General features: G+C 42.9%; 1 protein-coding gene across 1 annotated transcript; it reads right to left on the bottom strand.

The window, feature by feature from the left end:
- Window positions 1-13,821: 13,821 nt before the first annotated feature.
- Window positions 13,822-25,514, bottom strand: sall1a (spalt-like transcription factor 1a). The gene is made up of 3 exons (XM_042481910.1): window positions 25,434-25,514; window positions 16,563-19,969; window positions 13,822-15,460 (listed from the first exon to the last, which is right to left on the bottom strand). The coding sequence occupies exons 2-3, from the start codon at window positions 19,752-19,754 to the stop codon at window positions 15,020-15,022; spliced, it is 3,633 nt and encodes a 1,210-aa protein (XP_042337844.1). The 5' UTR covers window positions 19,755-19,969; window positions 25,434-25,514; the 3' UTR covers window positions 13,822-15,019.
- Window positions 25,515-27,016: the final 1,502 nt, after the last annotated feature.

The following is a 27,016-nucleotide window of genomic DNA, read 5'->3' as shown; positions in this document are numbered from 1 at the left end:
TGGCGGACCCCATGCAGTAACTCTGAGTAACCCATGTTGAAGATTTGTGTCATATACCCTTTTTTCCACCAAAATTAGTGCCCATACACAGTTATTTTTAAACACGGGAACACCAGCCATAAATACGCAACAGACTTTGTTCCCATTGCCAGTAGACCTGTGATGTGTACACAGCTCTGCAGCAGACGAGTATACCGTTAAGTTTATGTGTGTGTGTGTGTGTTTTTGTCTTCGTTTTTTTTATTGGTGTGTCACATTTGACATCATGAACAGGCTGGAAAACAGGTTAGTAAATAGTTGATAGTCGCAGCAGAGGCCAGTGAAAATAGAATAGAATAGAATAGAATATTCCTTTATTGATCCCCCATTGGGGGAAATTCCAAATGTTACAGCAGCATGAAAAAAGAAAAGTGAAATGTAACAAAGAAAATAACAATAACAAATAACAATAAATAAGTAATAAAATAAGTATGTACATAGACGAAATAAGGTATGTACACATAATAATAATTAAGTAATAGAATAGTATGTACACAAAAGATGGATTAGAGAATAGAAAATGTTACTCTTGCTACTTCTCCATCTCTTACTTATTCAGCATTTTTCTCAAACTCGGTGCAAACTAATTCAGAACAATGTTTGAGCGCTGCTTGGACAGAAATGGACAGCTAATGGGAGCTGAAGCCGATATATACCTGTGACTATTGCAAAGTCATTAGCCCGGGGTGTGAATGCCGACTGTAACCTTGCCCATTAAACAAAAAAAGATAGACGTTAGAGCTTGTTAGTGGGGTATTTGGGCAGTGGGATAGGGACCCACCAAAGTAGTCAAAATTGGTCAAAACCTTAACCAGCTACCAAATAATTTTACTTGTAACAGAGTATTTTTATACCGACGTATTTACAGTTTCAATAAACAAAAGGATGCGAGTGCCTCTACCACTGCTGATGTTAACAAGTATTTTTAGAAAAGATTTTTTTTTTTTCCAAGGAAAGACAGACAAAAAATAGGCCAACCATAGTGCATCTGATGCACAGGTGTATTGTGATTCACACTGAGCTTGCAATATGCAACAATCACTGATTAAACATCCCACAGCAGAGGTAACAAAGAAGCAAAGCGAGCACCAACAACATTACCAAAGTGCTGTTCTTCATTCTGAGGCCGAGGCAGCGGGACATTTTTGCCTGGCTTCCTCCACAGCCTGGAAAATCCTCCCCACATTACTACCATTGTGAGAGCTACTTTGCTTTCACAGTCCAAAGATCAAAACAGCAGCCATGTTTCCAAGGAACAAATGTCTTACCAGCTGGGCTGGTGTGAACACAGATATAATGCTGACAGGAAGCCGAGGCAGTCACTTGTAGAGCCAATTATGGGCAGAGCCGTGGGGGAAGGTTTACAAACACCGCTTTCTTGTGTCGCGCTACTCTGAGGTATATGATTAACTTCCTCACCAAAAGTACCCGGACAGCCCCAGAGTCTGCCCTCTTTGTAGGTGGCAAAGCTGGTGAGTCGTGGCACAGCTCAGTCAACACCAGGGCAAAACAAAAAGTGGGCTGCAACCAAAAGAGCTCTTTTTTTTTTATCACTGACTGTACTTCCGCATTCTTTGGCTTTTAATGGCTCTTCTTTGGGACATGTTTAACCATTTGGTTAAGTTTTACAGTGTTGATTTCACCAGGAGAATGCAGGTTATAGGCCTCTCCTGAAGCCACAGAAGCTCTGCGTTCTCCATCAGAGTCAGGAGGAATTCAAATTGACCCATCCGAAGAAAATACCTTTGCTTTCGGAAGACTAATTACAGGCCTTTCCTATGAATGGAGGTTGAAGGAGCAACTTAATTAACCAGTCTCTAGATTACCCTGTATTATTCCGCTGCTGCATTCCCTCAACTATTTTCTGCAGGATCACAGGATTTTTTGCTCAACAGTTATGTTAAAAATAAAATTGAAAAAGCATAAGTCCCTGGTGTTCAATCTTGTTTGAATCAAAATAAGGAGCATCCACAGTGAGTGCCTCCTCCCGTGTGACATTGCGGTGGTGGCAGAGCGGGGTTACCGGCAAACAACAGTCTTTTAACTATCCATGGTCGAGCAGCCCTCCTTCACTGTCGAATTTAAAAAGTTCCTTTCACCACATCTGCCCTATTTGTGCGGCCTTTTCTTCACCTGACTTGCTCAAGAGATTCCCTTTATCTTAAAGGTCATTTCATTCAACCGGGCAACAAACAGAAGTGAATATAACTGTCCCCAATCTTTCCCTTGCAGAATTCATGCTTGAGTTGCCCCAAATAAAGAGGGTCCCTGCCAGCGAGAAGAAGGAGCTCACAATCAGCTCTATAGGGGCAGCTCTATAGAAAAGACTCCCTGTATCATACAGTCCCCCTTTACAACTCTACATTTCCATTTAATGACACCCTACATATTAACCCTGGTCAGCATCCAATTACACAGAATAAGTGAATTATCTGTGCCAGCATGCAATTTGAAAATGTTTTTCATGCAATGCGGGGACAAGGGGGAGTGAGGGGGGCCTTTTTTTTTCATCAATCAAGCGTTCATTAAAGTGCGAGCTTGTGAGTTATTTCGAATCCATTAACTCTAAATACAGGTGATTCCAGCCCCTTTTTACACAGGACCACCGAGATTCCCTGTCATGGAGTGTTATAGGGGTGTAGAATGACACCAACACAACTGATTTGATGAGCTTTCCTCCCCAGGCCAGCACTCAACCAAACAAACTGGCCGGGCAACCAACAGCGCTCCATTCATATTTAATTACAGCCTGCTAACATCGCTCGCGGATAACATTACACCCGGCAAAAACAGAGGGAAGAACTGCAATGAAATTAAAAAATATAGAGAGGATGTTATTTTCAAGTGGTTAACGTGATGCAATTTTTCATTCTGGACACACAAAGAGCATTTTTGGTTATTTTACAGAAATCAGATGGAGAGTCAGAGAGGGCAGCACCCGTCTCTCATTTAATGGCATGTAAATAACACCAGGTGGTGAATATTAAGTATCAAACGTGGGACACAGCAGTCTGTGTCACATGACCCACCTCTGTGGGTGTAAAGTCACTACTGGCCTCCCAGGCGACACGTGTGTGTGTGCGCGCGCGTGCGTGCGTGTGTGTGTGGGTGCGTGCACATGGAGGGAGGGGGGTTGAAGTTAGCAGAGATGACCAGATGAGAGGTGGCTGAGTCCAGCCAAGCCATGTCAAGTTACTGAGTGCTGCTCCGAGAGAACACAAAACTGCTCCCCGTAACTCCTGGCTGAGCTGTAGATACACATGTTTTTGCTTCGAGGGCACACCTGCAGCATAGTTTCTCAAAGTGCATCTTGCAGTCCAATCATCTGAGGTCCAATTATCTGAGGTTTCAATACCTTCACTTTCAACAGCTTGCATTTAATGCATTACTCGGCTACTGCGTCACACTGCACCCTCCCTAACAAGTGTCTGCCAGTTTAAGAAAGCTGATGTAAAGCTCAGACACACCAGAACAATATCAAAGAAGTAGTGGTGATGAAGGCCGACTGTAGTAACGCCTGTGCGTCCCAAGAAAAATGTTAGATTTGCATTTTTAAATTTTTTTTTTAATGTGTGCATTTTTACTGTGTAGCCCTCGATTATATGCTGCTGGCTCCCTAAATTGGTGCTCAGTCATCAAAACTGTAAGAACCCCTGCTCTATTATACACATTCTAATTAGGAAAAGTGACGAGGCACAGGAAATGAAAAAAAAAAAAGATAGAAATAATAATAACAACAGTGTTTGGTCTCAGAATAGTTCCTGGAATACATCATAGATTGTTCATAATAATTTAAGAGTATTTGATGGTTGGGGTGATGGTCACCATCTATTTTCTTGCTGTTTTGCTATCAGGAGTTTTCTTATTGTCCGCTGATTGGTTTGCCAAAAATCCATAAAGCGATCACAGAGTGTGGCTCTTTTTTTCCTGTACTGCTTTAAATTACCAATACTCTTTTAAACAGACTGCCAGCAAAGGTTACATGACTAACTTAGACATCACCAGGATTATGCTTGTATTCTTGCTCCTCCATGTGCATAGGATAGACTGTTATCAAGAGTTGATATCTTTGCCATGGAAATGAGACACTCACACACACACACACACACACACACACACACACACTACTCTAACTTGTGCTTTGCAGTCTATGTAACGTAGGACAGGTTCATTTTCAGCTGAGAGCTATGACATGGATAGGAACTTAATGATATGGGATAGACACGTATAGACATGTATGAACACATACACATCACACACACACAGTCACAGTGTGTCATCGTCTCCTGGCGCGCTGGCGCCTGTCACTCAGCGGGGTCCTGGAATATGCACCAGGGCCATCGACAGGCGTCTGTGTCAATGCCTGACAAACCTCAAGGCACCAGGCTGTAATTGGAACGACTGGCCTAATCCTCAGATCAAGACAGACTCATTGACAACCTAAGCGGGCAGCAATCCCAGCAGCGCCTTATTAGTGGAGCTGGCCTCTTCGCTGGGAGCACTGATGTCATCACTGCCAGCCAAAAGACGCTGCCTTGGCCACTCAAGGCATTTCACAAAAACACACAATAACCCACCGTTATGTAGGCTGCTACGCTGTATTTTTTCCACTTTTATATGAAAGGAAAAGTTGTATTCATGTTTGGCCAACAATAACACACACTCACACCTGGACCCTACAGGGAACAAACAGGTTGCACACTCATTTGGACTGGACCACTAGACTAGTATATGACCATCTCACTGTAGATATGCAATGTAACATTTGAAACAGTTCATCCTCAAAACATAAGTCAGGATTGTGATCTCTATATTACTCAGAATCATTTTGAAGCCTAATATGAGGTCAGTCATAAAAGGTAGAAACATGTATATTGTAATTGTGCTGGCTGGTTGGAAACCACATAATATTTCAGTGATTTTCATATTAAAATACATGTATATACATTTAAAAGAATAAGTTTTCAGGTGAGATTGCTTCTTATTCTGCAGGTGTTTTAACAGCAAGTATAACTGCTTTGGTTATACACTTATTAACTGAGAAATGCGAAACACGCACTTTTCTTTTTTCACCGTATCTAAATGATGTAGATTCTTGCACAGGATAAAGAACAATAAGAATGCTGTTGTAAAGCTAGCGTCATACTTTGTGCATCTGTGTGTCTGTGAGGGTCTGCAGTGTCTGTGCAGGTCTGCACGGATCCCTACATGGACACCCGCATACAAAATTTGTTACAAAGTTCAATATATAATCCCTGTTCTTGGTAAGCATTGAACATTATGTTTTCTCTATTTTTCTATCATGGTTACCATTTTTTGTATGTGTTTCTTCTTTTTGATTTTTATGGTGATTGACAAACAACAATATGATGCATTACCACCACCAACTGGAATGCTTGGAACAGCAGGCCAATGCCAAGAGCGAAAGTGCCAGAAACTGCAATTCATCCAATGGCCACTTGAGGCTGACTCCAAAACAGTGAAAAATCCCCACAGACCTCATGTTAAAATGTCCAACTTTACAGCAGAAATAAACATGTTCATAGCCTGGTAGAACAAATGGTTTTGATCTAACTTCAACATGCATGACAACTGTATGGTGAGTTTTTTCATCACTCACTCATTTACATTTTACACATGTATAAGGAGAGGGCTGCTCGAGCGACAGGCTGTGTGCCGGTTGTGTGTACAGCTTCCAGTCAGATCCATCACTTGCTCCCCCACAGCACCGTCCTCTCGCCCAAATACGATCACTTCTGGCTCCAAAAAATCAAGATGGTGACAGCCAAAATGCCAAACACAAGGCTTCAAAATGTCCACAAAACAATAGGGTACATTACAGTAGCTACGTCCATTATTCATACAGTCTATGAACGACGTGCTCCCAGTTGTAGTATAAATGGAACCATGTGCACTTCTGCACAACCAGTAGTAAGGCCACAGCTGTCCACAGATGTTCAACAGAGAAAGTATGTCCTCACTAAGAAGGCTGGTACTCCATTTCCTGGCTTACCTATTTCCAGAACCTCTCGTTGAGGTTATTTTAAAGTTTAATACAACACCTGGGGGTTGAATGTCCTTCATATCAATAGTGACTGTTTGTGTAGTATTTGAACTTATCAGATTTTAGATGGGACTGTCTGTGATCAATATTTAAGTGCACAACACCTTAATCACTCGCATTGAAAAGTGAAACATCAGCTATGGAAGATTAACCCACCCAGACAGGACTCCAGTGCAGTTCATGTAAGGAATCAGTCAGACTAACAAAGCTGGCATCGCTTGGAGCAGACAGCCAGCAGATAGGCTCTTGCATCCCTTCAGTCTCAGCAGAAATAGCCACAGTGCTCTCCTGAAATTGCCCTGTGTCCCTCTCTCTCGCCTCCCACACTGGTAATCTGCTCTCTGATGGAGGGGAGCATGTAGCAGAGGTCGGCTTTGACACCTTCTTGGCAGAGCCACACAGCCTGGCTCCCAAGCCCATTCTCAAAAGCCAAGATGCCCAAATCCCCACGACACGGTGTTTCCATTTATGGCCCCCGAGATCTCCTGTCAATGAGCATACAAGGTGGTTGGACATGAACAGAGACACACAGTATGTACACACGCGATATAACCCAAGTATACAGACCATCAGAAGGAAACGCAAGTGGAGTGCACATGTAGATATTAGTTACCTTCATTCAATTATTATGTTTCAAATCATAATAAGCTTCAGAGGCTGAAATGGTCATATGATCTTGCAATTAGTTACTGCAACTTATTTCAGAGAACACAAAGTTTACTTTTCTTTCAAAGTGCTAAGTAGTCCTTGGCAAAACTTGAGAGCCATCAACTTCAGCCAGAGCATGACATGAGTGTTTCTGCAAATGTGTATGTACGCCCGTGTGTGTATGTGTGTGTTTGCAGTTCCTGGCTTTTGTAAAGGCACCGGGAAGCTCGAGCCGTCCACCCAGGCATGCCTGCGCAGTGTAACCAAGGCTGACTGGCTGACCTCAGACTGTGTGGGCCCTTTAGCAGAAGATGAAGGAGCTTTTTCATTGACACAGGAACAGGAGGTATCGCCTTCCCTTTGCAGCAGCACTCATTCATGCCAGACACAATGCGTTATTATTGGTTTTGAATTGAAATGTTAATTTCAGGAACTGGGCAACTGGGCCTGAGAGCTTGCCCTGCTCATTTCTCATTTTTCACTTGGCAGAGGTGGTCTGTTTGGATGGAGGAGAGTTAACCCTCAAATCTCCTTGTATTACAACACCTTGGCTCAGCTAGGTAAGGACCGAGGGCCTGCGGACGAGGCCACAAACATGCCAGAGCTTTCAACATTTGAGCTCAGACGAGATGTTGAACAGCTCCATCATACAAGAGCTGAAAGGTTAGTGGTGAGAGGTGAAGACACCGGTTCATACCCAGGGAGCAGTCACTATTGATCCAGAGGCCACGGAGGAAAAAGCAGCTCTTTCAGGGCCGCTGGTGTGAGGCAGGCAGGTCAGCACTCTGCTGTACAGCCTCACAGAAATGAGTGCATCAGCAGGGCCGGCAGATCTATATGACGGGAATTAAACAGCATAATCAAATTGTTTGCGCAACCATTTAGCATCTCATTCCCTCGCTGCCCTGGGCCAGACTGACCACTGGAGACCGGCCATCCACAGCAGTAACAAAGTAGGGCAATAACTAACAGCGATTAAAGGAATATTGATGGCCTGTGACACACAGCATCCTGAAAAATGCTATTTGGTCAAATAGCTGCAATAATTAAGTATATGAGGGTCAGTCAATTTTATCTGCTGCTTTTATTTGGATCGATTATTTAGTAAACTGGCCAAGCCTCAGAGAGCATTATTGCTGAGTGGGGTGTTGATTTCATAGTGCTTGAGCCAAGTCACACAGTAGCAGCTCACAGTGGAGAGGAAACACACAGTAGCAGTGAAAGTGTTACAAATATTACTAATATGGGGATAAAGGGCAAGAAACAAAATATCACCACTACTGCTGCAATACTTCCTGCACATGTTGACCTTGTTCTGTGACGTTTTAGCTCTGAGAATCACTTCATTCTGTCCTTTCATCTCACAACATTATGTTCTTGATAAACCTTTTCTTATTTCTCCCAGATAGGAAAACAAGCATATAAGCCCGGTGTAAAATATTCTCACCACGGCTTGATAAACATTAGCTGAAAGCAAAAATAATGAGTTTTAGCTGCATAAAACCCTCTGTGCATTTAATGTGGTTAAAAATAAACTAGGCCATTTAGAGGCTCCTCTCCCAGTTGATTGATTAAACATTAACCTGCTGGATCTGGGATATCTCTTATTAATCACAGGTGGCACGGGCTTAACTGAGCATGAGGAAGGCATGTACGAAAAGGCAGCACGGTATTAAACACACACACTTACACGTGCATGAAATCATGTCATCATAACATATGCCATTTAGTGGATGCTTTAATCCGATGAGTGATGCAGTTCAAGCGCTGGCTGACGCTGGTGGTGCAATTGAGTTACACACTCAGACACACACACATGCACACACATCTCCATATCAAACAGCACATTGTGGGAACTGCCATGACCTAATGCATTCCTTATCTTACATTTGATTACACATTTCACAGAGGAAACCATTTCCCTCTTCACTACAACAAGATGTCCAATGAGAAACCCTGCAGTAGTGAGCATTTTAAGGAGTGGGTGGCAGATCTGTGACCCGTTGGAGACACTGTACAGCAGCCCAAAAATCCCATAAAAGACAGTAAAACAGAGCGAGATCTCTATCTGACATCCTCATATTCTCACAGTCAATGACTGAGCAGACGAACCTATCACACTCCAATAACGTCACTGAATATTCAGCCGCCGTAGCAGGCCGTTGCTTTGATCTAGCACTGATGTGGGTGGCCAGTATCCACAGCTACAAAAGTCTTCAATTTGTGTCAGACAGAGCTCTGAACCTGCCTCCAAAATAGCTATGTTGTTCTTGCTGTAACCACGGGTGACTTTTTTGTGCCCGAGGAGGCTTTTATGAGAAAATTGACAAAGTAAATATCCTTTCAGCTGTTTTCCTGATGAATAATGTACGCAGAGGCTGACGGACTGCTTTAAAAAAAAAAAAAAAAAAAAAAAAAATCAAACAGCTTCAGGGTTGTCCCTGCACATCAGCTGTCATCGTGTGATGTGGGTGGCGGTCCTGGCGTGGGGGGCTTACGGCAGCACACAGGTGCCCTTTTCACTCCCAGGCCGAAAATGACAAATTCAATAAACTCAAGACATCTCTCCGGAGCACCTATGGAATCAAACACACCTGACAAGCGGCTGAAGGGCTTCTTCCTAGTTGCTCTGACACCCCATCTTGACGCTCGATATCAATATCTCGGCGGCCGCAGAATATCTTTCCATCTCACTAGCATGCTTTGACACTGTGAGAAAGAATATGTGTCAGAGGTTGTGGGACTCGAGGTAAGATCGCGATGAGGAAATTGAATCTGTGAGATGACATTAACAGAGAGTGTCCCCAACTCTGTGTGTGTTTCAGCCTCCGGAGCAGACAGGCCTGGCTAGGGTTACCAACCGTAATTCTGATGGTGAAAGGGCCACAATCAGCCTACTTAATCTCGAAGCTGTTCTTTAAAACCAAAGAAAGACGATCTGTCTCCATTCTACTGTACAAAACAAGGAAACGCGATTCATCTTAAAATGGAAATGCACATTAAATTAAATTTGCCTTTAGGGGCAATGAGGACAAGCCTTGACTGTGGGGTTTTTTTCTTTCCTGATTACAAAAAAGGTGCTTGTACTCTGTCAAAAGACCCAGTCTCATAAACCTATCCTGACCTGAAAGAACAAACCCCAGACATCAAATTTTAAAGAATTAGCATCACAATGGACTAAATGTCCCCCTTGTAGTAAAAGCCCAGTAAAACGGGGCTTGCAATTTCAGCGGTGATGATAAACTGGGAGACGTAGATAGCGGGAGCACTGTCCGTGAGACAAACCCTCACTGTATGTTCATTAGCATCCCTGAAGGTTCCCATCTGACGATGAGGGAAACACTGTGATCGTTCTGCAAGCATGAGTGCCTTATTAAAGAATGGGCCAGGGAGCCTCAACTTTGGTGAGTCTGGTCCACGAGCAGCTCACATTAGGGCTCCCACCTGTTTGTCTGGGTGCTCATTTGACACAATAGGTCATGAAATGCAATATGGGGCCTGTGCCTCTCTTTCTCACCACACAAAGCCAAGGAGCGGATGAACTGCAAGATAAATGACCTTGACATTTGGATAGTCTCCAGATTGCTGTGCCATAAAAATAAACCATGCAAAGACAATCTCATAAGACCAAAGCACAACTTCAATGGAGAGCAAACAGGAGCAGAATGAAGAGGAAAAAAAGTGTCTGGTTTTGAGTGGGATGGATATTTCCTAGAAGACTTTGATTGCTCGTCTGTGATAACTGTGAGAGTGTACAGGCCTGAAAAATCCTGCCCCATGTTTGTACTTACAATCTGGAGGTCTTGTCTTCCAACCAGCTGTGTACACGCTGCAGACAGGCTCCATTTTCCACAGGAAGCACGACGAGAACCACAGGAAGATAAAACCAGCATGAAATGGCTGGAGGAAAATGACAACGCACATTAGGGCGAGACTTATACAAATGTGAAAGAATCATTTGTTTTATACAATAAAATACAATTACTGGCCATATTAGGGAAATTAAAGGCAGGACAAGATTGTCATGTCAAAAATAAAGTTATTTTTTCAACATAAAAGCAAGAAGAAGTATGTTCTTGTAATAAATAGGCCTCTGAGCAGATCCATCAACTGAGTGTGATTGACAGCGTGGGCAGGTGTGGCGGTGCATCCGGAGAAAGTGAACCGCGGCCGGCTAAATGAGGCTCACCATTGTTCTCCGTGGGTCTTTGATCTCCCAGCGGTGGGCCAGAACCTCAGTGGGGAGTCCAGGCCGGGCCCCAGGCTACGGTTTGTATCGACTCAGGAGGGCTGACAGCACATGGCAGAAGATGTGGGAGGGGGCTCCAGCTTCCCAAGATCGCTTCCGTGCAGCTTCATCTCAAGCTGACCTGCACACCAAAGGACTGTGGAGGACAGAGACAACCGATATTAGACATTTTACTCCTGATGCTGCTGTTGATGAGTCAAGAAACACTTTACTTGTTTGGTCTTTTTTGTGTCTTTTTCTTCTCACAGACTAGAGTGCGCGCGCACACACACACACACACACACACACACGACCCATCTAAAACTGCTAGCTGTAGACATTATGGATTGTTTCTTAAGCAATTTAATTTATAGTAAAAAATTATTAATTAGTATAGCCTTCGTATTTCCTTACATGAAAGATATGTGGCATTTTTTTATTCTAAAAAAATCCATAAAGCAATTTAATTTAAATTTGTCATGAATTAGTCAAATATCCAAACCAATAAAAGAAAAAAAACTATTTTTTTTTGACAAAACAAAGAAGAATTAAGTAGATCACCTCAAGGAAAAATACAGTTACAAAAATTACATTATAAAAATTTTGTTTAAAATAATTTCTAACACAAGTAAAGTTACACTGTAAACAAATGATGTTATTTTTGCAGTGTGGCAGCTGTGCATACAGCCCTTACTTAAGGCCAACCCTTTAATGAACCTTCAAGTGTACAGTAAGTGGACAGGAGTGGCTTACAGCTAAAGAGACTAATGTTTCTTTGTTGATGGTTCCCATCCTCTCCAGACACTGCAGCAAAAACCCATCAAGCCATTTAGCTCAGACGGGGAGAAAATAACCAACACTAAAATAAAAACACATTAGATAAAATGTTAAGAATAAATCAAAATATGCAGGAGTGTGTTTGTGTGAAGATGCAGTGTGTATACATCTCTCCTATGAGTGTGTTTATGATATAAAGTGTACCTAATCTGTGCACGCTGAAAGCACATTCTCAGTGGATGAGACTCACAGCTCTACAATAAATTGTGACAGTGAACAGGGCAGACTGGGACAGCCCCTCTTAGTCTGGAGCGATTGTGTTTCAGTGTGTTCGCCGGGCTCTTCCTGTGGTGCTCTGTGTTGTGGAGCAAAAAGCCACTGCTGGGAGCCACAGTGGAAGAGATCAATTGTACACATTCCTGCCACCTGAGATTCAAGTGTTTCTGTAATACTGCACAGCTCAATCGATACTTAAGCGAGGAACCAGGAGGGAAGAGCCCCGTCCATGCTTAGTGGTGGGACTACTCACAAAGAGATAAAGCATGTATATACTCCTGTACATTTCTGTTCCATATCTGTTAATAGCCCACAGAAAAAATAAAATAAATAAAAATAATAATAAATATAAATGTGTGTGTGTGTGTGTGTGTGTGTGTGTGTGTGTGAGTGCCTGTATATATCTATATAAACCACACACATTTGTATTTATTATTGATACATATTCAGTAGATTACACAAGGCTAAAAGTTGGGCTGCAACACTACTGTAATTATAACCAGTTTTGTGAATCTTCAGTATGACTTTTTTTCAATGTATTTTTAATGTTTTTTTCTCTCTTATTTAAAGTATTATCTATATATATAATTAAAAGAAAACATCCGAAATAAGACCTTAAAATTATTATTGTAATTATAAGTATTATAGTTAATATACTACTACTACTAATAGTAATTATAATAATAATAATAACAAAAAGTAGTAATAATTTTATATATATAAACGGAAGCTGAAGTCGTAAATTTGAACGCATTATTTGTCATAATTAGCGGAGCGGTACGAATGTGGAGCAGTTTTATTTTTCTTTCTCTATTTGAAGGAATCTCTCAGGAAGCCGATGTGCTGCACAAACAGAGCTCAGGGGAACAGATGTGACTGTTAAAAAGAAAACAGGCACTGTGGGCAAGGATCATTTAGCTTCGACGTCTTGAAATATAAAACGTAAATATTGGGGATTTGGGCTTTGTGAAGAGGAGGGGAGAGCGCTGAGGATGCTGGACAGAAATTAACAGATCCTGTATTGCAGGATGTGCAACGATGTGTTAAATTAAATGCAGCTGTTGAAATACAAAAGGGGAAAAATTTCGGTTTGAATAAGAAAAAAAAAACGCGAGGCAAATGCCTTCAAAGCCGTCAAAGGCTTTATCCGGATAACCGTGTGATCGTTTTGACAACTTCTTTTGAGGCTTTGTGGCAAATAATGAGATCGTCGCATTCTTAATGAAACGTATATTTTATAAAAGGAAAAAAAATCCTGTTGAGATATAAAAAATGCCGTCTGCATAATAATAATCCTGAATTGTGTAACTTTCGAATTCAGACAAAATAACATGTCTTTGTCTCTGTCTCAGCCGCCGAGACTTTTTAAAAATTTATTATAATCTGGTGATAAATAAATAGCACGAGGAAACCTTTTTCTTTTCCGCGTAAAAAGCCTCGAATATGCTTGATTCCGAGGATTAGCGATTAACTGGCGATTTCAAGGATTGGCAACGGAAATTATGAGGTTAAAACGGCGATCATTTCAAATTAAGGAGCAGGGCAGCTCACATCATTAATGACTGAATCCAAGCCCCCGTTTCTGCTTCTGCTGCCTGTCAGAGAAACTAAGAAGAGTTCAGCAAGCTGCACGGCGGCCCTGCTGCACAAATTACTCACAGACAAAAAGTCATTTTATTATTTCTATTCTTTCACGATTGTCAAGGTGTGAAAATAATTCTCAGTATATTTGCAATGATATGATAAATAAAGGAGGGAATAAAAGCACACACACGCACACACACAGTGTTTCTTTTGGAAAACTGATGTATTTGATTATTAGAGTAAAGAATTACAGTATCTTAGTTGTTAGTAGGTATTAAAGTGTAGAGAAACTGGACCCATAAAGATCTTCCAACTTTCCAAGAAAGTGCATGTAACAGTCCGAAGGTTGTCAAACCCAATATATATTTATATTTATAAAAACACTATCATTTTGTCCCCTGGCCGTGATGGACTTCTCTTGTGTGAGCTCTATGTACATTTTTCTTAAGAGGGAGTTCGTATGTCCACGTCTGAACATATTTACAGAAGCTTCAACACATAACTTTTGCACTTGATGTCAGCGAGGATGCTGGGACATAGCAGCAACGTGGAAATCCAGCTGAGAAACTGAAGGAGAATCCTGCTCATTTGACTGGCTGTCTCAGTCCCAAGAGCCAGGAAATTAGGCCAGACCGAACGTTCCCTTCTGTCTTGCTTTCAACAACACCAAAATACGAGCAACGAAAAAGAGATTGAGGGAAAAAATATGGAAGTAAACAAAAAAAAAGTAGAAAGTACAATACACAGAAACGGTAACAACTAAACAAGTTAACACTAAAGAAATGTACCAAACTTCAATGTTTTAAATAAAATAAAGGTAAATAGAAAATGGAAAGAAAGGAACTACCACATCATTTAGTCCCTTGCCTGAATTTTGTTTTGCTCTGATGAGGGGATGGGGGGGGCATGAACACACAGATGTTAGACCATCTACAGGAGATCAGTGTACATTATTTACAGCAAGTCTGTTTGCTTATTACAGGGCTAATGCATCACATGAACATCGACAGTTCGGTTATAGCTACTACAGACAGAAAATAATTTAATGCCAAGGTAAGGTTATCTACCCAGATATTCTAAGTTTCAAAAGCACATTTTTTAAGCACCCATACATACCCATTCTGGCTTTAAAACAAATAAAAACCTAACTGTTAATGCTTCCACTTGGTTTCAAGCAAGGTTATAATCACTAATAAATAAGCTCCTTAAAACTATAACATGTACATTGTACAAAAAAAGCAACTTGTCTTCACACTCATGTTCGTAAAGATTCAATGGCGAGCATAGCAGTTCAGTTGATTTTGTCCCTGTCTTGTTCTCTTTCTTCATCTGTGTGTCTACATATGTGTACAGTATGCCTTCAGGCATCTTCATGTGTCTGTGCACAACTGATGACATACACTCTAACTGGTGACAATTTCTTTATTGTCCTCCATGAAGCGTGTGAACCGGAAGTGGGCCCCGTTCTCTGTGTTGGCCATTTTCTCCAAACCAGCCAGAGCAGCGTTGGGCTCCGTACTGTGTAGCTTGTCTAGGCTGCCAGTCAGGCCACCTATGGGAGAGCTGCCCCCATTCCCCACACCACCTGACATGGGTGGGATGCCTCCGTTCTGAATGACAGAGATTTCATTTGTCTTCATTGCCAGGCCGTTAGAGAAGGCTGCAGCGTACTGGTTCCAGAAACTGGCTGGGTCCCCGTTGCTTGCCCTTGATGCCATGTCTTTCTGGAAGATCTCAGGAAACTTGACTGGGTTGGTACCCAGGAAGGCCATTGGCCCATCCACAGACAGCCTGCGGCCACGTCTGGCAGGAGCGCTGTTCCACATGTGCGTGCCCATGTGGACCTACGCAGTGAGAGAAGGAGGACAGAGGAGGGGAATAAAAGGGAGGGAGGAGAGAGACAGAGCAATGAGAGGGATGAAAATTAGTGATGTTTACAAACTTGGCCACAAGAGCTGCACATGAGATGATGCAATGGAAAAAATAATAATAATGCTCGCCTCCGAATTAAAATAGCTTCACACCCTGGGTGCAGCAGACCAGTTACTTGCTTTTGCTGTTGAGAGGTACCAACATGGTGTAAACATCTTATTTTGGCAAGACTGATACATGCTGTTTAATCTAAACCTTAATTTGCTCATCTCACAGGGGGACCACAGGGTTGTGCGTAGAATTGCACTGTCCAATTTCATTGCTGTGGCCTACATTGCATGTGACATTTCACCTCTGCCAATACACTCCCCATGACAAAAACAATACATTTTTCCCCTTTTGTTCCTTCTTCAAAATCATAGAAAGATGCATTCAAATAACTATAGATAATAATGAAGTTATTTTATGTACGACCTACTTCTAAAAAGTCCGACCTTTCTGTGTAGTGGAATGGAGCAACTTTAACTGCAAATGCAGATATCTGTGTATAAGACTAGTTTCGACCAAAAAAAATTAAAAATTAACATGCATTCAAAATTCCTCTCTAGGATTACAGATTGATGCACTTAAAAAATAATGACCCCAAGTTCCGCCTAATTAAGTTCCCATAATTCTCCAAAGTTTCTGGAGATCATTGAGCAGGATCCCTTTCTTAATGATTTAGGTCTGTGACAGTGTTCACAGAATCCATTGTGGAAAACTACAGACTGACCTCGCGCACATTGATTGCCTCTGATAATTAATTCTGTGGACTGAATCATTCGCAGCTGATTACATTCTGGAATTTCTACCCAATAATCATATTAGTTGCGTGATTCAGCCTTTCCACTAAGGTAACTTTTTCTCAGAGAGCTGTTCCTTTCATTAATTATACAACATTACCACCTCTTGATGCCTAGTGCACTGACACGCCGTATAAAATTAAATAGCAGCCCTGAGACTAATTTTTTCACAAACATTCGCACGCACAAACTTTTAGGAGACCAACAGTTTTCTGGATGTTTCGACATTTACCTTGAGGTTTCCTTTGGTGGTGAAAGCCCGACCACAGATACTGCAAGCAAAGGGTTTCTCCCCTGTGTGGGTTCTCTCGTGGATCTGCAGAGCACTGGAGGAGGAGAAACACTTCCCACAGGCATTACAGAAGTGTTGCTTGGGTGTCCTGCGTGGCGGTGCAGCGGAAAGCACTGGGGAAGTGGAGGCAGATGATGTCACCAAGCCAGAGGGCATGTCCTTATTTTCTTGGTGGAGGCCATGCAGGAAGCCGTTGACCTCTGGTTTGTTAAGAGAGCCTACAGAGAGGAGGGATGGTGTTGGGCTGGAGGACAGGCTGGTGTTTGACGGCTCAAAGAGCTGTGAGGGCAGGTCTCTCATTTGATGGGTTAGCATGTGCTGCTTGAGGTTGCCCTTGGTGGAGAAACCCCTGTTACAGGCCGTGCAAATAAATGGTCGTTCTTTGGTATGGCTTCGATAGTGAATGTCCAAGGCACTCTGACAAGCGAAGGTCTTCCCACAGATGTCACAGGATGTGTTCTTGACGATACTACGCTCACGGAAGGGGAATAACATGCCCAAGGGATCTTTTGAGGGATTGACAGATGTCAGGTCCAGGGCTCCGATGTTGGAGGGGTGAGAGTGCAAGAGGCTTGCAGTGGTTTGCTCCAAGGATAAGGCCCTCTGGTGCCTTTCTTCGAGGCTGGGGGATTTGCGTGGTTGTAGCTGCATGCTAGTGGGGGATGGCGCCTGCATGGAGGAGGTAGATTCTGACACAGCTGGACTCCCGGCGCTTTGGCTTTCAACATCCCCTCCCAGAGATGAGGAGTCATTGGTGAGGCAATCCCCCTCAACTAAGCCATTTGCCATAGTCTTCATTTGGCTCATGTGTATCTCCTCTGTTTCATTATTTTGGGCGTTCTCTCTGCCATTTCTGTCTTGCCCCTCCTGGCTAGCCATTTCAGGGGGGGCTGGGGAGTTACATAGACTGTCATGGGACGCATCGGCTGATCTGGGTGTGTCTGGCACACTGCTATCTGGGCCCTCCTCCATTCCTTCAATGTCATCAGAGAAGTTGTCCAAATCATCAACATTTCTCTCCTCAAACGAGCCAGTGTCCGAGACCATGGACTCTGGGTAACTCTCTGGCAGAGGTGTGTTGGGGATCTGCCCACCCATGTGCATGCGAATATGTTGCTGTAGAACCACAGCATTTGTGAACTTCTTCTGACAAATGGGGCAGGAGTGTTGGACTCTAAGAGGAGGCATTGCCCTGTGGACGCTGTAGTGGGTCTTAAGATTTCCCTTGGTGGTAAAGGCCCTGCCACAGATTTTACACTTAAAGGGCCTTTCCCCAGTGTGAGTGCGATAGTGCATTTTCAGAGCACTTTGGCAGCTCAGCACCCGGTGGCAGATGACACATTCATTTGGGTCTGTCACCTTCCTGTCAATGTTCTCCACAAGCTGCTGTAGCTTGGAGGTCTCTGACCCCTGGAGAGGATCCAGGATGCCTCCAAATGGGAACTTAGCCTTGAACTGATCAGACATAAGAGGCATGAGTGGGTTGGTCATCATGGGCGGGCTGTTAGATGTTGTGTAGTCAGCAGTGCTCTCTGAGGCAGAGCTCACATTTGTCATGAAGCCTGAGGATTGGCTGCCTTCTTCAGTTTTCCCATTTGAGGTAGGAAGAGTTGCAACTTCACCCTCTTCGGAAACTCCATCATTACTTTTAGCTGAAGGCTCAGCAGCGCCTGAGACACTCTTTGCAGTGACAGATGGGCTAGTTATGGCTATTGAATGATCTTCCTTTTTGATGAAATGTGGCAGGCTCGGCATGGTTGGTGGCAGCAGCATACCGACTGAGGAAGTCAGCGTGGGCAAAACTGGTTTGCTGTCCAGCCAGCTGGTGACAGGTTTCTCAGGAGGCATAGACATGCCATATGGTATGCCAGTGCTAGTTGGTATGTTGTCTAAATGTTCAGGAACAGGGTATGGGTTCATCTGGATGTGTGGATATTTTTCTTTATGACGCTGGAAATGCACCTTCAGGTTACCGCGGGTGGAGAAGCGGTTGCCACAGATATTACACTTGTATGGCCTCTCGCCAGTGTGAGAGCGCAGGTGGATTTGCAAGGCACTGTCACTCCCGAACACCTTGCCACAAAACCTGCACTTGTGCTTGAAGAAAGCCTCATCAGAGCTGCTCTTGTGTTCAAATGAAGTGACATTTGGCGGCTTGCCTTTCCTCTGCTGGGCCAAAGCTGCTAAAGAGTTGAGGTCCTCTACGGTGGTGCCAACACTGGGCAGTGAGCTGGAGAACATGGGGTTTCCAGGTGGGGGCTGAGGTAGAAGGGGATTCACTGCAGAGCTTAACAAGCTACCCATTCCAAATGCTGGCGTGGATGACTTAGCCAGTGAGGAGTTGCTGAGCTGAGAGTGGAGGCTACTCATATGACTCGGCCTCTTGTCAGAGGACTGGGTATTGGCTGTTGACGGCCCCAGTGTGCTAATGCTCTGAGATGTCTCACTGCTGCTTGGGTTGGGCTGAGGTAGCTGTGCCGCTGCAGCCAGTTGCTTTAGGCTGCTAATACTGGCTGACTGACTAGCCAGGTTCTGCGCTAGGCCTGCGGCTGCAGCCAGCTGTTGGGAGAGATGTGAGCTGAGTGTGGTCAGTGGGCTGGCAGCAGGCCCCATTGTGCCTGGAGCAGAGGTTGGGGGCACCTGCAGTTCTGGGGACTGGGAGGCCAGCAGCAGTATCTGGTGGCGAATCTGCTCGATGAGCTGCAGCTGGTGGATCTGTTGCTGTTGTAGGGCTAGGAGCTGCTCCATAAGGGCTGGCACTGCCACCCTGGGGCCCCCTGTGTTACGGGTCTCTTGGGAGAATTGGGCCACAGCCACTTTGGTGCTCTGCAGATTTTCAATTATGACATTGCTGTTGATCATGGAGAAGTTTCCCAGTTCAGTCAGATTTCTGAGCTGAGGTAGAGGGGCAGAGATTGCTGACGTACCTACTGCAGGGCCCGAGGTGCCCCTGCCACTGTGGCTGCTGACTGTGTTGATGGGGCTCCCGCTCTCTGTATGACTGCCTTCCTCTTCATGACCACTGCTCATTCCAGAAACGTCCACGTCCATGGATTCGTCTTTTTCAAGAGTGTTAGGCTCCAAAAGGTCACTGCACTCTGTTTGATCAGTGTTATTAGCTGTGTCATTCATCTGGTCATCAGGATTATGGGGAGGAGAGCCAGGCGAGAAAGTTCCGGTGGGGGAGGCGGGGTTTTCATTCACTATCAGAACTAACTGATTCTTAGTGCAATTCTTCTGGTGTTCCTCAAGATCTGATAGTTCAAAGAACTCAGCACAACATCTGCTGCAGACGTGGGCGTCTGACTCCTTGCAGGGGGGGTCCTCTGAGCAAAGTTCTGTGTCCCCTGAAAAAGAGGAAACAGAGGATTAGTGATTAGAAATGTTTTGCAGCTGAAGAAGCAGCTTTATCTCCTCAAATTCCATTGTTGTTAATCTTAAGTTAATCAGTTTTACACTTATCCCCTTGATGTGTTCACAAAAACAACGATCGAAAGGCAACAATAAGCCAGCAGAAATGAGAAAAGGCCTCATTCAATGCAGCGGCCTCTGAAACACGATACGAGGGGATACAAAATCAATGGGAACTACTCAAATATTGCTTAAAAGTGATCTTTGAAGATGTACATCTGGGTTTCATCAGCCCAACCAAAGGTAATCATTTTCTCCAGATAATCCATCAAAATATAGAAAAGAGTGAAGTGAGGACATTGGGTCTTAATGAAATTTCATAGAAAGGCATTGATTTCCTATATTCCTTGCCCTTCAAAGTCTACTTGTCCACTCGGCGCAAATCAAGCATTTGAAGGACTTATTAGACTTTCAATTTGCTGTCAACTTTGCTCATTTTCAGCCAACTATGGGCATCTTGGACAGGTTATCTATGTCACTAAACTAATTTGTATCCAGTCAGGCAGCAGTCACAGTGAGACATGAACAACAGAGCCTGTGGCATCTAGGCTGTTACGCACACACACTAAACACAAGCAAAACAGAGAGAAAGAACGAAAGAGTAGAAAGTAAATGATGACTTAATCAATTAAATTATTTGCCATGGAAAACAATGTCTGCCGTTTAATGAAAAGAATACAAAATACGTTGAATTTTTGCAAATTTTTTCCGTTATTGTGAATAAATTGTGAACCAAAAACTCTAAAAACCGTAGAAGAGGCACTCCTCATTGAATTCTTCTGGGGGGAAAAGCAACGGAAAAAACAATTTGCTTAAATAAATGATTTGGTCAAAACTTTGAAGTAGGGCGGTACATCAGAATGCATGCATCACAAACTTGCCAAAACTGAGAAACGAGACACACCAGTTCACAGAACATACAATACAGACTCAGCAACTTATGTTGTCACTGAGAGGAAAATTCAAGAGGAATGACCGCCTTTCAAATGCGCACAGAAACGTGTTTTTGAATTTTCCATTTTGATAAACAGGACAAGTCAGGGAGCAAAAAGGCAAGACGACACCCTGCCCCCAGAGCCACTGCTGTGCTCCAGACTTTCCTGATTCTTTTCCCTCTTTGTCACACTAAAATCTCGCTGTTTAACATACAAGTTGATTTACAAATTGCATTTCTCTATGAATCCCTTTCATTGTGGCTCTGGCCCCTCAACACTTTCATCAGGGCCAAGAATTCATTTGCAAATGAAACCCAGAGAAGTGCAGCCCTGCCCCACAGAGAGACAGGATGCCTTCCCATTGTTCGCGCAGCATGGGAGCGGCGGGGATCGTCGGCACAGCCTGGCCCTGCTCATCTCAGTCGACTCAAAGCAGATCCTGTTTAATTCAGGGATTATCTCCCTCAATGTTTCTCTGCTCAGAGACATCAGATAACGCAAAGTTGCCATGACAGTAAACCCTGGCCCTCACACCACCAAACCATGCAAACAGGGAAGACTCAACTTTAATGATAACTTTTCATGTTAAATCCCCCCTTCCACCCACCCGTCTACCTACACCCCAAGCGCTAATTTTAAAAAAATGTGTTTGATTCATAGTGTGAGAAATGTGAGGATTAAATAAACACCTTTTCTCTTTTCTCATAGCTGTCTGTACACAAATAAGTGTGAAGAAAATCTAATAGATCCACAAGAGAGTGGGAGGGAAAATGGAACCACACACACACACAAAAAAAGAAAATTAAACTTTTGTCTAACAAACTTATGGAAGATGCAGAATTAGGAAATTAAAGAAATGTGTGTGTGAACACTAAAGTCTATCTAGAGCATAGGAATCTACATGATGTATATACTATTCGAGGCACGATGGTGTACAACAAATTTAAATAAATTAAACATTTTATTTATATGCACTCTCTCGAAAGAGCAAAAGTATGTTTCATTAATTAAATTAATTTAAAACAAAGATTCCAATATTTAATGTTGTGCGCATCTTCAAAAATCTTGCAAATCAAAGATTCTATAAAAATCTAATTTAAAAATGCAAATACACTGATTTACAATAATAAAATATCCCTAGAATATTGAATTACAAAAAAGTCAAAGAAACAGAAGGTATTTATGTGCAAAATAATTTGCGCATTTCTATTTTACCAAGTAACAAACTAGTGCAAAATATCTTTATCAACATTGTGCAGTGCAGCAGTGGATAGTCTTCTCTTGACCATCCTTAATTTGAAATATGAGACAAATAATATTACTAAAGCCCTTACGGCTGCAAAACAGAAGAATCACACTTGTATCAACTTAAATGCTTCCACGCCTTCAGATTTGCTCATCTGACCGTGCAATACTGTGCTTTACTTTACTTGACGACTAAAAAAACAATCAAAACTAAATGAATGCATGAGTACAAATCCACTGTCCACATAAGACTAGTATAGCAAACAACACAGATGCTAGCATTAGGCTTAAATCCTAAAATAGAAAGGATTAACTTCCAATTAAAATTAAGATAAAGTCAAGCTGGTGTAAAGATGGAGTCTGTAAAACTTCCATAGAGTCTCTATGAAAAGCACAATGTAAGCAGTGCGCAGGGCTAAAGGGCGTCAGGAGAGACAAAGAGCAGAGGACAGAGGCTCAAAGAGACTGACCAAAGTCTGAATATGAGAGACAAGAAAGCGAGGATTAGTCGGAAAAAGTTGACGGAGAGCTTTGAGAGATCCTACATTATTTTTTCGCAGGGGGCCTCTGTGAGCCTCTTGACACTTGTAACTTCAGGAGGGTTTCTGCTCTCATCGTCTCCAGCCCTCAGGACTCATCCCACTGAACACTAGATGGGGTTCCACTAAAGCTGCCGTGGTCCAGGACAAGACTCAAATCTAAGAAGCTCTGCCCCGGTGACATGCTTAAAGCTCAAGGGGAGGGAAAAAAGGCAAAGCAAGTCCTTCAGGCTACACCTAGACTTAGACCACATAAACACTGGCAAAATGACAAGCGACTGCACTCTGTTTGCAGGGGAACAACAGTGCAAAGTGGGCTGCCCTGCCAATCTCCCCTCTAGGGGGGCCACTCTGATAGGGCAAAAGGGGGATGGCCACAACATTGATAAGGCCTCACGCTCACACACTTAAATGAAAAGCCGGGGCCTTGCTTGGCCGCCTGCAGCTCTGATCAGCGGGGTCAATGGCGAGGTAGAGAGGGACACACTGGGCCCTGAACTCACATCACCTCCACACAGAGGGACACTGGCAAAGGTTAAAACAGCTCAACATCCCACCCTCTGTGACACTCACCCCGACCTCCCAGTAACTACGGCCCTCAGCATCCACTGATTTTCAGCTACAAATACAAAGACTTTCTGTTTTCACTTCCGACTGCCACAGCTCTGCAGAAGACACACAGCACATTTGCTATGCTGCTAAACACTCCAAAAACCTAAAGACAACACACCACATCCATACCTTTATAATCACACATACAAGACACTATCAATAATTAATGGCATGGTACCTGACAGAATTAAGAAATTTTGCAGTCTCCCAGGGTTTATGACAAAAGTATCTCTAACTGAGGTTATTAGATTTAAAGGAAAATGCCGAAAAAAACAGCCCCCAGGAATTAACTAGGTTTTGCATTAATCATCAACTTCCTAAAAATCACGTGAAATGGGTTGCAAATACCCTTTCTATAACATGACTCTCCTGAAAGAGGCAAGTGTTTATTTCAAATTACCTGCACATGCTTTTCAGGCAGCACTAAACACAATGTGGCTTTGACAATATTTGCATTGCATTTATTTAATTTACAGGCCTTATCCAACAGCTTGAGCCATCAGCAAAAATAATTTATCATTTTATCTGTTCATTCTTGGCAGATTTTTTTCCCTAAATATTAAAATGATGAAATTATGAAAATTAAGAAGGAAATTTCTGTTTCACTGTATGACAGACTTAAAATAAGCCTCCAAGAAATTAAATCACATAAAGTATTAATAAGTAAAGAAAAAGAAATATAATTGTCTTTTGAATTAGCCATTTGGTCGTATGTTTTCCTTTTGATAGTCAAAAAGTCGGTCAACAAAAATAAACGTTACAACGCAACGTCCTGTTACGAAATGCAGCTGTCATTAACCTTTATCCTGCAATCTTATCACGCCGTAATTTGCTGAAGTTTTTCTTTTAGTTTTATATTCTATTTTCAACTATCATCTAAAAAAATGCAATTTATTACAGCTTGATTGGATATTTCTTGGCCTCTGAAACTCTGCGACCTGGATTTTCAGCTCTGAGAACCACTTCGTACAAACTGATTTCGCACATTATGGCACAACAGCACCGTTAAAAGAGACTTTTTCAATTTGCGATCAAACAATTGCCACAGTTACATTTTTCACAGCAGGCCTGAGATAATCATTAGCTTCTCTAAAGGCGTTAAAGAAAAAAAAATAAAAATCAAGTAATGACAAGCCTATTTATTTATGTTGATTTTAGTTGAGAAAACTAAATTCTTTCGAAATAAAATGCAAAATCGAGTGTGTGTATACGTGTGTGTCAGGGTGAGTAAGACTTCACGTCTCTCTGCTGCTATCTGAACCAAAAGTGTACACGATGAGTAAACCGGAGGGATATTTTCAGGATGTGTGTTCATCTGCGCTCTTCGCAGCAGTGTGTCCTGCTTTCATCAAACTTTTAGCAATAAAGCACGCTATTGTGCAAACAGGCAATGACTTACTGACACTGATTTTCATAAAAGAGGGAAACATTGCATGACTTTACAGCGGAGAACTGCGAAACACGCAGATGGGGAGATTTCTATGTCCGGGACGCAGGAAAAGTTGGAGTCCCGGCAGGAGCGACAGGGTGGTCCATGGCGAGGCACCGAAACCGATCGCTGAACGCAGGGAAGCCTCGGAGAGGAGCGAAACTAAGCTGGCTACTCATTACACAAGAGTTTTTACATCAGTTTAAAAACACGATTTTAAAGCTGAAGCGGAGAGTAAAAAGTTTTAAAACTTTTAACACACACGCTGCGCAAAACTGAAAAGAAACGTGCGTTGCTGGTTAACTTTAACTCCTCTCTTTTATAAATATATAAAATGTATAATTTATATTTATTTATATATAAATATAAATGTTATGTCAGGGTGAGTAAGACTTCACGTCTCTCTGCTGCTATCTGAACCAAAAGTGTACACGATGAGTAAACCGGAGGGATATTTTCAGGATGTGTGTTCATCTGCGCTCTTCGCAGCAGTGTGTCCTGCTTTCATCAAACTTTTAGCAATAAAGCACTATCAACTTAAATTATCAGATGTGGCCACAGACACGACAAAAACAGCCCCCTAAAAAGTGAAATATTCGTGGTGCTTGGATAAAAGCAGCGATAGGTTGCGTGGACTCACCATTGTGCTCCGATAAAGGCAGATGAGGGTCGGATTGGAAGTGTTGCGGCTTCGCTTTGTTTCCCTCCGCGACATGCTGGCTGGCACATCAGCAGGCAAAGAATAAAAAAATGACTACAAAACCAGCTCAAAAATTACGTAAATCGAGCCCATCCACCGCGCATGTGCCCCGTTATGATTATCAATAATGCTCTGCGATTAATCATACGGGGGGCTTCTTTGAAAGGCGATTGGCACCTCGCCAGCCCCCCTCCTATTCAAATGAAGTCTCTTTAATCAATTAGCTCCTGATTTGCTGGGGACTCTTGTCTCTCTCTCAGCTCCCACCCAATGAGTTGATCCGTATGGGGAAGAAAGGCTGGGTTTTCCAAACTCCCTTTAGATACGGTTTAACCCCCTTCTGTTAGCCAAGTCAAAGCTTATCTTGACTACTACAGGGGAATGTCAGCGTCTCGAGTCAATGCCGGCGACTGTATCTTTCAATCTTTCACATTGATCAAGCAGCGATCACAGTTTTTCTTGTCTTTTTTCTCCGTCTCCTGAAGATGCGGACGACTCGCAACTCCGCGATCGGCGACCAACTTTCTTCTCTCCACAACTCGGTAGTCCGTCCTCCGCTCTTGCATTTAAGATCGTTGCAATTCAGCTCTTGTTGTGTTGTTCACCGACACCTACTCTCTGAAGAGTTTCAATCGAGGCTCCCGGTGCGCTAAAACGCTGTGTGGCGCGAGCATGTTCCGTGCGTAAAATGGCACCGGTACGCATCCCCCCCCAAAAAAGTCCACAGTGTGTTCCGACGTCCCAATCAGTTTCATTTGATTATTATTAGTCGAAAAGGGGGGTTACTTACTAACACGTTTTCATCACACACTGCATTCCGCGAATAAACAAACTTTGAGGGCCCGTGCAGCAGTGGGACGAATGCAGAGCCCGGCCCATCGACGATCTGATTGGTCACCGGCTATTCAGTCACGCTGCCATTCACCTCCACCTCCTCCCCTCCCTCCCGCTCTCCCTCTCTTTCTCTCTGATTGCGCACAGCGGATCCAAACGCTTTGTGCGCACCGGGATGATCAGCGGGAAAGACAGCGGTGACAAGTCTGTTCATCTGAATAGGGATAAATAAAGCTTTTATTTTCTTCCCTCAATATTTATTTGTTTTTTTTAGCCTCACGCCATGTGGACTCATATACATTTTACGCCATCGTTTTAACTATTTGAAAAAAAAGTCTTCATATCGTCGTTATCCAGTGGGTTGTTTGTACAGTAAAAACAGATTGTCAAAAGTTGTTTTTAAAGGCCGTTTATTGTCTTTATTGTCTTTTATTTAATTTTTATCAAAATTGCAGTATCATTTAGCTGTATTATTTCACTGTAAATCCAAGAAAAAAAAAACGTTTCTTTTACAGTATTATTATTATTATTATTATTATCATTATTATTATTATCGTTCTAAATAATGCACTAACAGGAGTGCGCCTTGGATGTTTTAAGAGGGCAAGAGGTCCCACAGGAGCTTCATGTGCGCGCTGAGTCGAGTAGATTTATTACGTGAAAAAGATAAACGAAGCTCTCAGTCGAGC

Source organism: Plectropomus leopardus, chromosome 1, assembly GCF_008729295.1.
Source record: "Plectropomus leopardus isolate mb chromosome 1, YSFRI_Pleo_2.0, whole genome shotgun sequence".
Taxonomy (NCBI): domain Eukaryota; kingdom Metazoa; phylum Chordata; class Actinopteri; order Perciformes; family Serranidae; genus Plectropomus; species Plectropomus leopardus.
The sequence above is the reverse complement of the archived record's forward strand: the minus strand, read 5'-3'. Positions and strand labels throughout refer to the sequence as shown.

Bases quoted from the DNA above. Each gene is read 5' to 3' on its own strand.
- sall1a (XM_042481910.1), bottom strand. From the start codon at position 19,754: ATGAATGACACAGCTAATAACACTGATCAAACAGAGTGCAGTGACCTT. The intron at 15,461-16,562 runs GTAAATGTCGAA...CTCACTGCGTAG, and splicing joins CCACCAAAGGAAACCTCAAG to GTCCACATGGGCACGCACAT.